The sequence below is a fragment of the Hyaena hyaena genome, unplaced genomic scaffold, assembly GCF_003009895.1.
Source record: "Hyaena hyaena isolate Hyena2069 unplaced genomic scaffold, ASM300989v1 scaffold_104, whole genome shotgun sequence".
NCBI lineage: Eukaryota > Metazoa > Chordata > Mammalia > Carnivora > Hyaenidae > Hyaena > Hyaena hyaena.
Window position 1 is genome coordinate 471,434 of NW_024080736.1, and position 19,080 is coordinate 490,513.

Genomic DNA, 19,080 nt, shown 5'->3' on the forward strand with positions numbered 1-19,080 from the left:
AGTTTATGTCTGTCTTTATCCCTTTACTATCATTTTTATGGGCAGGGATAGAAGCCAGCATGATCTTCAACCTGCCATCTTCAAACAAATGTTGATTAACCTCTTGACTTAATTATTTTCTCATTTATATGTCTCTCTTGATTTCTATTCTTGAATGTTACATTTTCAAAGATAACATTAAAAATTATCAATTGAGGGGCGCCTGGGTGGCTTAGTCGGTTAAGCGTCCGACTTTCGCTTAGGTCATGATCTCGCGGTTCGTGGGTTCGAGCCCCGCGTCGGGCTCTGTGCTGACTGCCAGCTCAGAGCCTGGAGCCTGTTTCAGATTCTGTGCCTCCCTCTCTCTCTGACCCTCCCCTGCTCACGCTGTTTCTCTCTCCTAGAAATAAATAAATAAAAACAAAAAAAAAAAATTTTTTAAAAAAAATAAAAATTATCATTTGAGTACTTATTATATAACTTAATTTGTGTATATTAATTTATTTTAAATTTCCAATAATATATATTACACTGTCTACTGTTATCCTATCCAGCAGATGAGGAAAATTAACATTAGAAGAATTTACCCGGCACTCAAGCAAGTGTGAAACTGGGATCTGAACCCAAGATCTGAAAGCCCAAGTTCCAAGTCTCTACGGATCCTGCTTCTCCTTTCTATAACCCTGTGAAACTAGCCCTAGAGCTGGTCTCAGGGTCTCCACAATATGCCTGGAAAACTGACTCACGTTCAGACACCACACCTTTAAGTTCAAGCAAGTATGGGGCCAAGCCAGGAGGGCCCAGGTAGACCGTCAGTGGGAAATGAGAGCTGGGTTGAGCCTGGGACACAAGGCTCTACCATTCTGTGAGGTCACGTCACGTATGAGGAATAAAACTGATAAGGTACACTTGCCCGGATGTGAGGAGCCCTGTCCACATATCCATAGCCTACCTGTTCCGGGCTTACATATTGTAGGAAGTCAGCTAAGCTTCTCAGGCCAAAGATGCTCACTCTCTCAGACCTATCCTCTGCAAGGCTCCGTGAGGAGGCTCTTGAGGGGCCTCCTTCATCTTTCCCTAGAGAAATCATTGGTCTCTCTGCTGTGTACTAGGGTGACCTTCTTCTGCATCCTCTCAAGATGGGAACTTTTGGGGTTCACCCACGTGATATCTCTGTCTGGTCCCTCAATCAAGTTGAAATGAAACAACAAGCAAATTAACAGAAATAAAGAAAAGAAAGAAAGGAAGAAAGAAAAAAAGAGAGAGATGGAGGGGGGAGGGAGGGAAGAAAGGAGACAAAGAAGGAAGGAAGGAAAGAAAGGGAGAGGAGGAGGGAGGAAAAGAGAGAAGGAAGGAAGGAAACAACGAGGAAGAAAGGGGGAAAGGGAGAAGGGAAGAGAGGAAGGGAAGGAGGGAGGGAGGGAGGGAGGGAGAGGGGGAGAGAGAGAGAGAGAGAGAGAGAGAGAAAGAAAGAAAGAAAGAGAAAGATAGAAGAAAAGAAAAGAAAGAAAACATCTTTAGGCTGAAAGTCAGTGAAAAAACAAGAAAAAAGATTTGTAAAGACTTCCGGGAGGTAAAAAAAAAAAAAAAAAAAAAAAGCACAGAACAATCCAGAGTAAAATCCCACAGCAAACTTCAACAGACTGTCCATTGTTGTATATAATTTTATATCGAGTAAGAAGGTAAAATGTTTTGTTAAATTCTAGAACGCATTTATTTATGCATGGAACACATGGGGGAAGCATGGCCTCATGGAGATTAATAGGACGGTTACTAAAAATGCAAGAAAAGGGAAAAAGCCTCACCGTGGACTGCGTCTGTGCCATGTATTCACCCTCCATTTTATTCAGACGCATATTCGTGTCCTCGAGCAACTCTTGAATATTTTCCGTGTGCCGCTTTTGAAGATCAAACTTTTCCTTTTCCATTTCTGCCACAGCATTGTGGAGCTACAGTGAATTCAAGAATTGGTTTTTCACTATTATTATAGAAGAGATTAGTTTGCAATTCAGAAAAAAAATGTTTTCCTCTATTTCTCTATTTAGTTATTTGGCAACCTGAACAACAAAAGGTACAAAACTCATAAATAAATATTCAAAGGAAAGATATTATATAGAGTGTGATTAAGAAACAATTTTTCTCTTTATTTTCCTGAAGTGAAAATTTTAATGAACAAACGAATATTAAAGGGAATTCTACACCACAGGTAGAGAGAATAAATAAATCATACAGATAGCACAATATCTCAGCTAAACAAAACTAGTATTTGCCTGAAATCAGAAAGCAGAAAAGTTTATAATATTGTTATTAAGAATATCATCTGTTAGGATTTGCAGTTCATTTGCACAACATTTTGCACAAGAGTAAGGTTAACAATGCTTTCTCCTTTACCCTCACCCCCAACAAGAAACTATTTCTACCCATTCCACAATTTGTACAAACGTAGAGGTAAAGATGGCATTTATAAATCAAATAGGGAAAGGATTCTCTAAGTAGAACTGGATACTACGTGTCCTCAAGTATGTAGGTTTTACAGAGATTAGGTGTCCACTGTTTAAATGGATGAAGCTCCAAAATATCTATAGAAAGAAAAGAAGGTAAAGGAAAGAAGGTGCAGTGGATAGCTTCTAAAGGGAGTTGAAAGCCTGTGCTCCCAGCCTGGGGGCAGTTCCTTCACTTATCTCAATGGGAGTGAAATTCTGAGTCCTGTCCTCAGGACAGGTCCACTCAGTAGATGGGGAGGGAAGAAGTCCAGAATAGTTTAAAGGACAGATCTGATTTCCCATTCATGAATAGGGGACGCAAGGATGTAACACATGCACACAGATTCTTATTTGACTAAGAAGACACCAAACCAAGTGGAGAGATGGTGAACGTTCAAGGCAGAATGCAGGCCCTAATTGTGCTCATTATTGGCAAGGGCCCCCAGCTGAACAGGAAAAGTGAAGATGGCTCAGTCACAGCCACACAAAAGAGACCCTGGGGTTCCACAAATTCAACATATGCAGTCTGGGCTCTTTTTGAGTGGTCCCCAGCTCCCTGGTATGTTGCTATTTGTACTTTTTGCCAATGTATATGTTTCAAACTGGTGTTACGTCTGGTATTCAAAAGTCAGTCACTTAATGGCGTGTGAAAGTGGCAAAGCCCACAGCACCTCAGTTTCAGTGCTGCCGACGGATATGCGTAGTTAACCCTGGTAAGTGATCTAAAAGGGTCTCTTAGAATTTTATGCTTTTACTCCTGTTGTAGTGGTTTCTTTATGTTTATGGTCTCCTGGAGGGCCCAGGACATGGCCTACTTAGAATTTAAAACCCACGATATCTAGTACACAGGAGTTTCTCAGGGGCATCCCATGTCAGATTTTGAAGGGGCCTATGCCTATTGAAGCTGGAGGAGGGTCTGTACGTCAGTCTGAGTCATCTCATCCAGGTAATTTACAGTTGCGCCTGCAAGAATAAACATGATACTGGCAGAAACAAGGATGCTCTAACTTGGCTGCTATGTTTAAGGACCGAACAGGTGTATCTAGTTCAATAATTTGACTGGAAATGACGAATACTCAAGTATTCATCTAGAAATTCTATGGGTATCTACCAAGTACCAGGCACAATATATCACAGGGAGCTTCCTCAAACCTGGCAATGAATTAGCATTGAGGTAATTTGGTCTGGGAGGCTTTAAAGGGCAAGGTGCCCCTGAGAGATCAACTGAGCAGCATATATTACCTGTCAGGCTCTAAAGGACAAACCTTGCTAGGGGTTCTTAAGCCATCAGGGTGCCATCAGGGCCCTGATCATGAGGGGATCCATGCATTCTTTAGCCAGGGTTTGGCAGTGGATAAAGGGGATGCAAAAGGTCTTCCCAGGGTCCTCCATATGGGTCTTTAGCCTGGACATTTGACCATGTAAGTTGCCTCAGGCCAGAAGGGACACAGACAAATCAGGAATCTGTCTAAATAGCTGGAGAAGTATAAAAGCCCACAGGTTAATGGGGCAGCCACTCAGGCAAACAGTCAGGCAGTTCCTTAAGATGTTAAACACAGAATTACCATATGACCCAGAAATTCCACTCCTCAGTATATACCTGTGATATAACAGAAAATAGGTATGCTGGTCTCCACCCCCAGTTCCTGGCATAGAGCTAAAACCCCTGTTGTGTCCTAAGTGATAAGAGCACTAAGAGCATCTTTTCTTCTAATTTTTGGTCTTTGACCTTGGTTCCTACGCTCGAGCTCCTAAATCCCTTAGAATTTCCTAGGTCAGGGGCGCCTGGGTGACTCAGTCGGTTAAGCCTCCGACTTTGGCTCAGGACACAATCTCACAGTTCATGGGTTCAAGCCCTACGTTGGTCTCTGTGCTGACATCTCAGAGCTTGAAGCCTACTTCAGATTCTGTGTCCCCCTCTCTCTGCCCCTCCCCTGCTTGTGCTCTGTATCTCTTTCTCTCTCAAAAAAAAATTTAAAAACAATTTTTTAAGAATTCCCTACATGAAAAGAGTGTGTTTTGTTCCAATGAGATGACTCTTGATAGGCTCTTCAAGATGGAGGTCACCTGGAAGATCAGGCCATAATTAGAAGCTTGTTAACTTTCAGCCCCACACCCCATCCCCCAAGAAGGGGAGAGTGGCTAAAGAGTAAGTTTATAATTGCTCATGCCTGTGTTATAAGACCTCCCTAAAAATCCCAAAATCTGGAGGTTCAGAGAGAGTCTAGGGTGGTGAACGTGTAGAAGAGTGGTGTGCCAGGAGAGGACATGGAAACGTTGTGCCCCTTCCCTGTGTATCTCTTCATCTGGCCATTCATCAGTACCTCCTATTACATCCTTTATAGTAAAAAGTGTTAAGTAAGGTTTCCCTAAGTTCCATGAGCCATTGCCGTACATCAAGGAAGCCAAAGAGGGGTTCGTGCCAACTTCTATTTATAGCCATTTGGTTAGAGATACAGGTAACAACCTGGGACTTTTTGTTGACATCTCAAGTGGGGGTAGACTTGTGGGATTTAGCCCTTACCTTGCAGGATCTGATACTAACTCCAGGCAAATAGTGTCGAAATTTAATTGAATTACAGGACACCAGTTGGTGTCCAAGAAAATTGCTTGTTGTTTAGAAAATACACACATCTGGAGTCAGAAGAATTCGGAGTGTATGAGTGAAGAAAAACATGGGTAGTGTTTCCCCCATACAACAGCCAAGAGAGATGAAAACGTACATCCACACAAAAACTCGTACACAAATTTTCATAGCAGCATTATTCATGATATCCAAAAAATGGAATCAATTCAACTGTTTATCAACTGATGAAGGTGAAACTTAAAAACATACGCTAAGTGAGCGAAGGCAGTCACAAACCGCCACATAGTATGTGATTCTACGGGCAGAATTCCAGAGACAGAGAGTGGATTAGTGTCTGCAAGTGGCTGGAGGGAGGGGAAATGGGAAGTGACTGCTAATGGGTTTCTTTCTGGGGTGACAGAAATTAAATAGTGATGATGGTCACATAATCCTGTGAATATAATGAAAACCACTGAACTGTACACTTTAAAAAGGTAAATTTTATGGTGTGTGAATCATAACTCTATGTTTTTAAAGGCCCACAGATTAGAAACAGCATGGTAGAGTCAGATAACTGGGAAAGTTCTGTGAAGCTAGTCCAAAAGCATAAGAAACAGCATAGGCTTGTAATAGAAGGTGAGGCTTAAAAGATCCAGAGTCTCAGTCATGAAGAATCCTGTAAATTTCCTACCAGGAAATCACTGGGGTGATTTCAACGTGGAGTATGTTGCAGCCACTCTGAAAAACAGTCTGGAGGTTCCTCAAAATATTAAAGATAGAACTACCCTATAACCCAGCAATACCACTACTAGGAATTTACCCAAGGGATACAGGAGTGCCGATGCACAGGGGCAAGTGTACCCCAATATTCATAGCAGCACTTTCAACAATAGCCAAATTATGGAAAGAGCCCAAATGTCCATCAACTGATGAACAGTTAAAGAAGATGTGGTTTATCTATACAATGGAGCACTACTTGGCAATGAGAAAGAATGAAATGGTGCCATTGGAACGTGGATGAAATTGGAAAGTATTATGCTGAGTGAAATAAGTCAGTCAGAGAAGGACAGATATCATATGTTTTCACTCATGTGGATCTTGAAAAACTGAACAGAAGATCATGGGGGAAGGGAAGGGGAAAAAAACAGATACAGAGGAAGGGAGGCAAACCACAGGAGACTATTAAATACAGAGAACAAACTAAGGGTAGATGATGGGATGGGAGAGAGGGAAAATGGGTGATAGGCACTGGGTGTTGTACGTAAGCCAATGTGACAATAAATTATATTCATTAAAAATAATAATAATAATAAATAAACATGGTGTGTGGGGAGGGAAGGGGACCGGAGGGTTAGAAAGACCATCGGTGTGGTGTACTGGCGGGGGGGTGGGGGATGGGGAGGAAGGGTGGACTGAAGAGGTGCAGCGTCCAGTTACAGCACAGGAAGGGGTGACAGCCTCTGGAACTAGGGAAGGACCAAGGGTGAATAAGAAAACAAGCAGCGCGAACAGCACAATAGAACTTGACAAGAGACTGGATGTGGAGGTAAAGCAAGAAGAAGAGCCTAAGCAGCTGTGCAAATAGCAATGCCACAGGGTACAGGGAATTAGGGAAAATCCCTAGGAGGAGACTGTTTTAGCAATAAAGGAAGAAGATGGGGTTTGGGAAGAACGATGGGATTCAGATCAAGGAGACATCTTAAACAGGAAGTTGTAATAACAGACTTGGAGTGAGACATGTGCAGTGAAGATTTCTATCAGGGATATTAGGGAATATGTGCACACGCATGCGTGCACACACATACCCCACATGTACACATGCATGTGTGCACACACCACATGCACACATATATACACCATGCACATGTGCACACACATGAACACACATGCACGTGCACAAACTTGCACTACTTGTCCATATAGATACTTACTAATTTTTTAATGAATGCTTGCATAAATCATAAAGTACCCCTATCATGGTCTTGTTAATTTTTGGTACCTATCTTGCTTGCATCACGTTCGCCCATCTGCCCAGATTTACATGCAACTGTACTTCATAAAAGAGACCTTCCATCCCATGTGCAGTGCATTCATATCCGCCAATTACCATGTAGCTGTAAGAAAGATTTGCTAATCCAGCTGAAGGAATAAAATGTACCCTGTACACAGTGGAATGCAGAAGACTTTTCTCTTCTCATACCTGACAATTTAAACTGAAAAGGAAGGAACTAGGGAATTTAGACAAAGGGAGGAAGGGCACTCATTCTGTACACAATGCACAACAAACACAAAAATATGCCATACTTATGGAAAAGACCAAACCAAAATGTGAGAGTGAGAAAAACACATAAACTGTCAAAATAAAACTAGAAAAGAGCTAATTCTACCCATAGTAAAACATCTGCAATGCACTTCCCAGACTCATCCTATAACTACCATCCCCAGGACATATTTCAGGCCAACAGTGTCTGCCTGGAAAGGCATTTATAACTTCCAGTAAAACATTTGGAACCTGGTCTGTAATTGAGAGAATATGAGTTAACAGTATGACTTATCTTTATGATGGAATACCTCAAAAGAAGTAACATGATTTATTGTAAACACATATTGTAACCTGAACTAATGGTTAAGGGCTCCTAAGTGAAAGTACTATATGACTATGTGAGATTCATTCATAACAAGTATTTTTATTACACTGCTCTTGGCACCACTAAATTATATGAAAATATTTTCTTAACTAAATTAAATGCTCCTCCAAGAATAACCCATCCACTACTAATTTTGTTTACATCAAAAACAAGTTTGTACTATAAATACTGTATTATCTGAAATTTCAGAGAAGGAATGATCCAATGGCCAAAATCCAAAATTAAAAAGGTGTAATTTCCAAAAATTATCCTACTGCTTTTCCCTACTAATTTTCCTTAAAATCTATAAGTTATGACAAAAAAATTCAGAACATGAAACTCAAAAATTAATCAAAAGTAAGTTTTCTAAGTGAAACCTACTTTATAAACCATTATACTTCTAGATTATACCAAAACATGAACAGTAGCTATTTCTAGACAGTTAGGCTTGAATTTTAAGTTACTTTATTTTCTTTTTTCATACTTTTCTATATATTCTATGAATATATTTTTATAATTAAATGTACTACCTTGAAGCTTATACCTTTGTATTTTCCATTACCATTTTATGTCACTTACCTTTTTTTCCCAATCATTATTCAGAGATTCTGTACTCTGTTCACATATCTTTTTTAGCTCTGTAATCTGGTTTTCTTTGGTCTCTCTGATAACTTGACAGTCACGTATAAGGATCTGAACTGTCAAAAATGATGAAAACATAGTTAAACCAATTCTAGCTACCTCATAAGAGTCTGGTGACAAAAAATATGGTTTGCCAGATAACAGATAATTCCATTTTTCTGCAAGTCTTCCCAATTGCCTCGTCTGAAGTATCTCCTATTCTTTCCTCACTTTTTCTCCATTTCTAACACCACAGAATTGGTTGAATCCATTACTATTCACTCCCTAGACAATTTAAACAGTGTGCTGGCCTCTATATCATTTCCTTCCAGTGGGTTCTCCATGGCTTTGAAGAGGCCTTTCTACAGTGCAAATGCAGCACCGTTACTCCCAGATTCGAAATCTTTCTACAACTTCCCTCACCTAAAAGGTAAAAGCCAAAAATCTCTAATATGGAAAAGAGCTCCTCATGATCTGTCTGCTTCCTGGCCATATCTCTCAACACGTCCATATTTTTAAACCTCTATTGGAAACACACCAACCTACCTGCAGCTTCCGGAGGCCGTATTCTTTCATCTATTCACTGCCTAACTATGATCATTTATTACCTGGAATGCCCCTCTCTCCCTTGCTCATCACCTTCTATTCTTTTTTATTGTTTACTTATTTTGTGAAAGAGAGAGAGAGAGAGAGAGAGGGAGAGCACAAGTGAGCGAGTTGGGGAGGGGCAGAGAAAGAGGGAGAGAAAGAATCCCAGGCAGACTCTGCACTGTCAGCCCAGAGCCTGACACCGAGCTCGACCCCACAACGTGGGAGATCATGACCTGAGTGGAGATCAAGAGTTGGATGCTTAACCGACTACGCCATGCAGGTGCCCCTCGAGTATCACCCTCTTTATGAACCATTCATCAACCAGATTCCTCCCCTTGCCAGGGCAGAAAGAAACTCCTCTTTATTCCCAGGGAACCTCATCTATTTCTCCAATAAATCACTTATTACTTCATATGTTATAATGGTTTACTTGCCTATCTCCTAAGGAGAAAGACATCTCAACTTTTTATCTACAGGGCATAACACTGTCACACAGGCAAGTACTTAAAAAGATGTGTCCTAAACAAATAGATGAAGGAATTCATCACTTCAATATACTGTCCACTCCTAGATACATTAAAATCATCATCACGGTTTATGTTACTGAAGCAAAATAGGCTTTCAGTTATATAAAACATTTCCCTTATAAATCATCTAAATTTCTATCTTCTTATTATAAATGATTTATGGGGCACCTGGGTGGCTCAGTTGGTTAAGCATCCGACTTTGGCTCAGGTCATGATATCATGGTTCGTGAGTTCGAGCCCCGCATCGGGCTCTGTGCTGACTGACATGTCAGAGCCTGGAGCTGCTTTGGATTCTGTGTCTCCCTCTCTCTCTCTGCCCCTCCCCCGCTCACACTTTGCTCCCCTCTCTCAAAAATAAACATTAAAAAATTTTTTTAATCTTTTAAACTGTCACTATATCAGTGATATATATCAAGTAAAAATTTGTTGAATATACCCATGTCTTCTGGAGGGTAAAATAAATTGTATTTTTGCTTGAATGTACTATTTTCCTAGCTAACTGAATATGTTCTTCTTCACTTACTTTAAAATAGCAAAATTTTCATAAACATTTACAGAGAAACTTATTTCACTCATATATCTCAGCCACACAACACAAAAGGGGAAGAGGAGAGGAATCTAAGTTAACCTAACATTAGTCTTTAGCATTGACGACATTTTGCTTCACAATTCCAAAATTAAAACTAAGATCTGTTTGCAATTCAAAAAGCCTTAGGAAATATTATTTTTAAGTCTTAGGCATGTTTAAATTGCCTGGTTTGAATCAGCGTAAGAAACGAAAACCTAGAAAAAAATTTTAACTATTTTTGTAGCCACTGATATTTGGCAAAAGAACCTGAACAAATTTCTAATTACCTTCACCAAGATTTAAGTCTGGAAATAAACCTAAAAATATCTGCTTTGTTAGTTAACTTATATATGCAATTGCCACCCTAAATTTCAAGGGCATTATTCTCTCAGATGCACTCAGGTTTGGTGGTTTGGGAGAGAGTTAAGTTCCATATGGAAACACTAAGCGGAAACCTCTCCCACTGCTTCTATCTTACTGTTCACCAAATCCTCCAAAATGGCTTCTTCAGTTCCACCCTCACTACCTCCCATAGCCTTCTGGGTCCTTAGTAGTTCACATGCCAAATTACAGAAGCATGGGAGCAGAACATTCTCGAGTCGGAAGGGACTTTATATATTATTTACTCCACCCTCACCATTTTATAATGAGTAAGCCGTGGCCGAGAAACTTCAGGATGTCATGGAGCAGACATTGAACAGCAGGTCTGGGATTAGAGCCCATGTTTCTAATAAGCAGAAGAATTCGCTCTCACTCTCGCTCTCTCCATGCCACCTCTATTATGACAGACTAGAAACCACCCTCACCTTGTTTGGCACACTGACCGTTACCAGGCTACTACTCCTAAAACATGAGGTTCTAAGGCTCACCTCTCAAAAATCTTCTCTGATTCCCTAGCATCTACAAGATAAGCTTGGAACTTCTAAATCTGAAATTGAAGGTCATGCTGAAGGTCCCTTGTCTGGTCCTTTTCAATCCTTCTCCTAATGCACAGGACGTCCACTCCAGCTCAAGGGCTCTTCTGCATTCTCCCCACACCTAACAGCACAGGCTTCCTGTCCCAGTACCTGGACCCCTTCCCTCCACCTAATCAAATCTTACAAAACTGTTATTAAGGTTCCTTTTGCTAAAACAGATTTTCAGAACTCTCTCTGACTGCCTGTTGCATTTCAATGGTTTAGCCTATAGTCATAGTCAATTTAACACTTGATTATATGCTTTCTTTTCCTTTGTAATGAAAGTATAAATGGGGAATACTTTTTAAATGTTTGTTCTGTCAATCACAACACCAGCATAGACCACAAGGCTGAAAGCAGACACTTAATGTAATGAATTTTATTAGGCCAAGAGGAGTGATTTCCCTAGACTTCGCTCTGAAAGCCGGTAATGACCGACCCATGGCCACTTCGGTCCAATAAGAAGAGAGAGTTAAGAGGTAGGAAGAACAGTGGCAGATTCATCCAACTCCTAATCAAACCAACTACCACTAACTACCACTGCCACCATCTCTCTCTCTCACACACACACACACACACACACTCTACATATTCACCCATATGCACACATACATACATATAAACACAACACATACACCACACCACACATACATACACACACCACACACACCACACCACTCATACACACACACCACCTACCTCACACACACACATATGCCCCATATGCACACATATATACACACCACACACACACATAGATACAAACATACCATACACACCCACACACACACCACATACCCCATACACACACATACATACACACACCATACATACACATATATACACCCCACATAACCACACACACACAGATACTACATACCCCATAAACACACATATACCCCATACGCACATACATACGCACACATACACCCCATACGCACATACATAAACACACACTACATACCCTCCCACACCACCCACATACACACACCACATACCCCATACAGACACGTACATACTATATACAATATACAGATACACACACACACACACACACACACACACAGAATTTTGACTCAGTTGTATGGAAGTCCACATAAACATGCCCATCTCATACTAAAGGCCAGAAACAAAATTTTACTTTATACAACCACTAAAATAAAATGGAAATGCTTATAAAAAATTGATGCAACAATATAACATCACCTTTCTTTTCAAGTTTTCTAATAGTCTCCTCCATTTCATTTTGTTTCTTTTTGTATAAAATTTTCAATTCTTCTATTTCATTATTCTTTCTTTCTAGAATCTGGAAATAAATTTAAAATGTTTTAGTAAACTATTTTTTACATATAAAACACATAACTTTTAAAAGGAGCACAATATTTTTTGTTGTCTATCTCAGTGAATCGCATAAACGGGTTTCCAAAAAAAGATTAAAAAACTATATTCTAGTGCACTGAGAAAATATAAACTACACTAGAATAATTGATTGCTGAAAGAAATACGTCATCAGCTTTCAATTTTCATGAATCAATTTTCAAGGAGAATATAAATAATCATTTAAGTGATTCTCTAAAATATAATTCAGAAATTAAAGTGTGTCATAAAGAAGCATAGAGAAGCCTCCAGAAACTTGGCATGATGGTGCAGCATGATCCGCCCCCCACTGCACTGGGACAGAACACCTGCAGATGAGTGGATCCCTGGATGCTCCCCCTGTCCTTTCATTTTCATGCACAATAACAAGAATCCCCAGACACATGGGTAGATGAGCTGCAATAGGCTTCTTTTAGATCTCGCTCTGCTATTATGAATCAAAAAAGTCAGTTTCAAAATAAGTCAAAAATTGCATGAATATTTTACATCATTAATTGTATTGTATCAGAACTTCTAAATGAATCACTTATTAGGATTTAATCATGATTTTATCCTCCTAAACATATCTACACACACGTTAAAGAAATAACCAAAATGCAGTAGTTAGCAAGTAGAACAAAAAATGTGCTAACAAAGGGGAAAAAAGAAAAACAAATCGAGGCAGGAGTATGAATGTCCACTTTTCTTATGGTTGGAGTATATTTCTTATACACTCAAATTCAGCTTAAAATAATATTGGCAGGAAAGGTTATTCACCAACATCTAACCAGCCTTTTCTTAGTGCTTTTGTTACCAGCATTTTACTTTACAATTCATGGTTTTAATTCCACCTCTAAGAATGACTGGTAAATGAGAAAAGGAGCTAGTTTGATCCTAAAGTCCATAAAGAAGCAAAAAAGGAAAAGAATGTACACAAACAGATACAACACTCTAGTTTTATTCCTCCTTGATTCCTGACACTTAGAAAATGCCATGCAAGCAGCAAATTGATGAATATACTTTCCAAACCTGGAGCAAGGTCAAGGATTTTATTTATATTTTACCTGGCATTTCAAACTAGTTGCATTGCTTTCTTTTTTCATGTAGAATTTATTTTAAAGAAGAAATTCCTGGAAAGAATTTTATTATTAAATGTTTTTCTTAGAATTGATCTTTGTAACGGACATACCAAGAAGTCTATTTCAAACTCTATTACTGTGATTTTCCAAATATATTATTACACTTATTTATCTTACACATCAATAGATTCTATTTCATTTGGATATATATTATGTCATATTAAAATTACATTACCAAATCTCTAACATATTTGTGATAGAGAGTTGTTTCTATCTAACCAATTTGAGCTAAGGTAAAATTCTACTAAGAGCAGAAAGTAAGACTGGCCTTTAAAATGTGAATGAGAAAGAAGAAGGAAAAGGATTCAATATTTTTTCTCTTTCTAATTTTCAATCAGTGGTTTCCTTCTTGTTGCTTTGAAAGAAAATGAGCCAAAGAGGCACCTGGCTAAATATGGATATATTTTCAGCTTTTAAGAAAGCTTGGATATGTGATGTGTGGCAGAATCAGGCTTAGCGGTGAAACAGTAAATGCCAAGTTTCAGTTTGGATTAATCTTTATATATTGAAATATAGATCTATGTATCACTCAATTTTTTAAATCAATACTAAAATATACTAATCATTCAAAATCCATGTAGGATAACCATAAATTGATTATTGCTGCTGTGCCCATTAAGAATAAAAATAAGTTTTCTTTAAAAATACAAATGGAAACATTAAAAGGCATAAATCCCAATGAGCCACTGAAAGAAAAAGAAGCCTACATTCAGTGCTACCAACACAATGTATGCAGTATATTAGAACTAAATCCAAAAGTTCCTTTTTAAATTAAAAAGCAAATTTTAATTTCCAGAAAACCAAAAAGAATATCAGACTCAAACAAACACTAGTGTGTACAGCTAATATCTTACTTGAGCTTTTACAAAAGTTAACACTTGAATGCAGATTAAGGACTCTAAGAAGGCCAGCCTTCAAACAACAGATGAAGAACTAAAAGGTAGTGGAAACTGTAAGGATTTACATAAACACATTTGTTTAGAAAATGAAGTACAAAGATCCAACTTTTGCTGAAATAAGTTAGCAAATTCTATTTATAACATAGACTATTAAATAAGTGGACGGTGGGATGGATGGTCACAAGACCCAGAATATTCCGAGTATTCAATGTTAATGAAAGAGTGAACGGTAGATACCCTACCTTCTGAACATCGGCATCATGTTTCTGCTGCAGTTTCAGCTTCTCCTCATGGCATTTAGCTTCTATCATTTTTGTTTTTATGTCCAGCTTCAAGGAAAACATTTCAAAGGTGTTATTCACATACCTTTCCCTTTGGCAAAAGTACACAATTCAATTAAAATAATTCCTGATATGAAAGTATCCTTTTCAACTTTTTTCTTCTAGCCACTGGTCTAGCAATCACATCATTTTACCAACATGTTGGTTACATTCTTTGATTACTTCCAAGCTAATTAAGTCCTTCAGATAAATTTCACTTGATAGGCAAAATCGAGAGTAGTAAATACAGATTCATCAGTTATCCTGACCCCACTCCACCCCTCAAAAAAAGTCATCTTAAATTTTGCTAAAGCCACTCAGTAATTTAGCCTATTTTACTAATTTTGAGTCTCTATTCAACCTTTTTACTTTTTTCTTTTCTCATATCTACATGCTCATTAAAACTACTCTTATTTACCTTCATACTTGAAGGTAACAATTTGAGAGTGGATGGCCACAATTATGGCATATTACTGATAACCGTACATTTCTCTTAACAGATCTTTCAGTTCTGTCTCCTAGAATCACAGACCCTGACTACCTCAAAGAAGTCACTTTACTCCTTTCAAGCATTCATTAACAACTCCTATCCTCCTCAAACCAACGTGTACTGTACCAGCGCTCTGAGCAAGGCCAGCCAAAATGTAACCAAATAGTTGATAATAATGGGTGCATCTCAAAATTAAAAGAATAATAGTGACAAGTTTTAAGACAAATAACATAAAACTGATTATCTCAAAATGTGAAAGTATTTTTGACTACCCAATTCCTTACCATTTCCAAGAGTGTATATATACTGGCGTCTAACAGACCTCATTTCTACTGTGGATTTTAATGTTACTATATTAACTACTGTGACTTTGGGCAAGTCACCCTTTGAGATTCCATTTCTTCTCCTACTAGTCAAACTCACCTCGGTGAGTTGTGAAGCTTATTTTCATGGATATCACTGAAGTAATTATACTCAGGACACAAAGTAGGTACTCAAAAGAATTAGTCTACAACCTTCAGGAAATTTTTCTAAGAAATATATCGGGGCGCCTGGGTGGCTCAGTTGGTTGAGCGTCTGACTTCGGCTCAGGTCATGATCTCACAGTTTGTGGGTTCAAGCCCTGTGTCAGGCTCTGTGCTGCTCAGAGCCTGGAGCATGCTTCAGAGTCTGTGTCTCCCTCTCTCTCTGACCCTCCCGTGTTCACACTGTCTCTCTCTCTCTCTCTCTCTCAGAAATAAATAAAACATTAAAAAAATTTTTTTAAAGAAATATATATCAAAATAATCTCTTGGAAATTTCTGAAATATACTTTATATTTTTCAATTTATGTTTCAAAAACCCAGGAGTGCCTGGGTGTCTCAGTAGGTTAAGCATCTGACTATGGATCTCAGCTCAAGCCATGATCTCACAGTTCATGGGAGCAAGTCCTACATTAGGCTCTGGGGCTGACAGTGAGGAGCCTGCTTGGGATTCTCTTTCCCTCTCTCTCTCCCTCCCCTGCTCATGCATACCCTCCACCTCCATAAAACAAATAAACATTAAAAAAAAGTAATGACCCCTAAGGTCAGGATCATGACAGGGATTTCCACTCTCACCACTGTTGTTCAATGTAGTGCTGGAAGTTCTAGCCTCAGCAATCAGACAACAAAAAGAAATAAAAGGCATTCAAATCACAAGGAAGAAGTCAAACTTTCACTTTCCCAGATGACATGACACTCCACTTAGAAAACTCAAAAGAAAACTAATTTGACAATAAACTATTTGTATAAAAAAAAAAAGAAAACAACTTGAGCGATACAAATAAACTTTCACACTTCAAAAAAAAAAAAAAAGAAAACTCAAAAGACTCCACCAAAAAAACACTAGAATTACTACATGAATTCAGCAAAGTCACAGAATAAAAAATCAACAGCAGAAATCTGAGGCATTTCTATACACCAATAATGAAGCAGTAGAAAGAGATATCAAGGAATCAATCCCATTTACAACTGCACTGAAAACCATAAAATACCTAGGAAGAAACTTAACCAATGAGGTAAAAGATCTATAATGTGAAAACAATAGAAATTTATTTAAAAAATGAGCAAGACACAAAGAAATAGAAAAACATCCCAAGCTCATGGTTAGGAAGAACAAATATTGTTAAAATGTCCATACTCCCCAAAGCAATCTACATAGTCAATGCAACCTGTACCAAAATAACCTTCACATTCTTCACAGAGCTAGAACAAACAATTCTAAAATTTGTATGTAACCACAAAAGACCCTGAATAGCCAAAGTACTATTGAAAAAGAAAACCAAACCTGGAAGCATCACAATCCCGGACGTCAAGCTGTATTACAAAGCTATAATCATCAAGACAGCACAGTATTGGCACAAAAACAAACACATAGGTCAATGGAACAGAATAGAAGACCCAGAAATGGACCCACAAATGTATGGCCAACTAATCTTTGACAAAGCAGGAAAGAGTACCCAATGGAAAAAAGACAGTCCCTTCAGCAAATGGTGTTTGGAAAACTGGACAGAAGCATGCAGAAGAATGAACTTGGACCACTTTCTTACATCATACACAAAAATAAACTCAAAATGGATGAAAGACCTAAACATAAGACAGGACGCCATCAAAATCCTAGAGGAGAAAACAGGCAACAAATTCTCTGACCTTGGCCACAGCAACTTCTTACCAGACAGGTCTTCAGAGGCAAGGGAAACAAAAGCAAAAATTGGACCTCATCAATACAAAAGCCTTCTGCACAGTGAAGGAAACAATTAACAAAACTAAAAGGCAATTGATGAAATGGGAGAAAATATTTGCAAATGACATATCAGATAAAGGGTTAGGATCCAAAAATCTAGAAAGAACTTATTAAGCTCAACACCCAAAAAACAATCCACTGAAGAAGTAGGCAAAAGACATGAGCAGACAATTTTCCAAAGAAGACATCCAGATGGCTAAAAGACAAATGAAAAGATGCTCAACATCACTAAATCAAAACCAAAAAGAGATACCACCTCACACCTGTCACAATGGCTAAAATTAACAACTCAGAAAACAACAGATGTTGGCGAGGATGCGAAGAAAGAGGAACCCTTTGGCACTCCTGGTGGGAATGCAAACTGGAGCAGCCACTCTGGAAAACAGTATGAAGGTTCCTCAAAAAGTTAAAAATAGAACTAGACTACAACCCAGCAATTGCACTACTAGGTATTTATCCAAAGGATACAGGCATGCTGATTCGAAAGGGCACAGGCACCCCAATGTTTAAAGCAGTGCTATCGACAATAGCCAAAGTATAGGAAGAACCCAAATGTCCATCGATGGGTGAATGGATAAAGAGGATGTGGTATATACATACAGTGGAGTATTACTCAGCAATCAAAAAGAACGAAATCTTGCCATTTACAACAATGTGGATAGAACTCGAGTATATTATGCTAAGTGAAATAAGTCAGACAGAGAGACAAATATATGATTTCACTCAAAGGTGGAACTTAAGATACAAAACAGATGAACATAAGAGAAGGGAAGCAAAAAATAACATAAAAACAGAGAGGGAGACAAACCATAAGCAACTCTTAAATACAGAGAACAAACGGAGGGGTGCTGGTGAGGTGTTGGGTGGGGGGAAAGGGCTAGAGGGGTGATGGGCATTAAGGAGGGCACTGATGAACACCAGGGGTTATATGTAAGTGATGAATCACTAAATTCCATTCCTGAAATTATTATCACACTGTAAGTTAACTAATTTGGATTTAAATAAAATTAAAAATATATTTTTTTTAAATAATGAATTTGAACTGGATATAAACACGTATGATCAAATCAACATAGTCAAATGAAACTTAAAAGTTTTACAACAAAAGTTCTCAGAGACTCATGATTCATTAAACACTCAGTGGTGGGGAGGGAAGCAGTCATCCATTTACTATACAAAAGAAAGAGATTCTGAATGTTTCCATTCTCTGGCCTCTAACTCCCATCATACTTCTTCCTCATTTTAGCAGAAAGGGGGCTGGGTGATCTAAGTTCACGTGAAGATCCTCGATGCAGCATTTTAGCAGTCTATTAAAAAGTGAGCTGAAAAAGTACTATAAGCAAGCTGGGTGGATACGGGAGACACAATTCACTGCCATATCTTTCCACATTGCTTCCAAGAGAATTTATTACACGTTAGGCTCCTGAGGGTAAGCCCTAACCACCATGGAACTATGTTGCATGTTCCAACCCACCTTCTCCATCTGTTCCACCTCAATCCTGGTTGACCAGATTAGGAATAAACACCTGACAAATGTTTAAACAATCCATTAGCTGGAGAATAACTGTGATATTCTCTCTCAAGAATCTGAAGTAGGACAGCAAGTTAGTGACTTTGAGGAACAATTTCTAGAGGGGCAACAACCGGGAGAAAGCAGACAAACCCACTATACAGAAGAGAGCAAAGCAAATAAACC

The 19,080-nt window shown here is 38.7% G+C and overlaps 1 protein-coding gene across 3 annotated transcripts in view; it reads right to left on the minus strand.

Annotated features, from left to right (window-relative positions):
* CEP112 (centrosomal protein 112) overlaps nucleotides 1-19,080 on the minus strand; it is a 421,494-nt gene that overhangs the window by 327,320 nt on the left and 75,094 nt on the right. For 2 of the 3 annotated variants that reach the window (XM_039236017.1, XM_039236016.1), the window contains exon 9: nucleotides 14,555-14,641. In XM_039236017.1, coding sequence (XP_039091948.1) covers nucleotides 14,555-14,641 — 87 coding nt within the window. Of the gene's footprint in view, nucleotides 1-1,784; nucleotides 1,929-8,234; nucleotides 8,354-12,124; nucleotides 12,225-14,554; nucleotides 14,642-19,080 lie in introns of all 3 variants that reach the window. The other variant, XM_039236018.1, reaches the window with a different exon arrangement.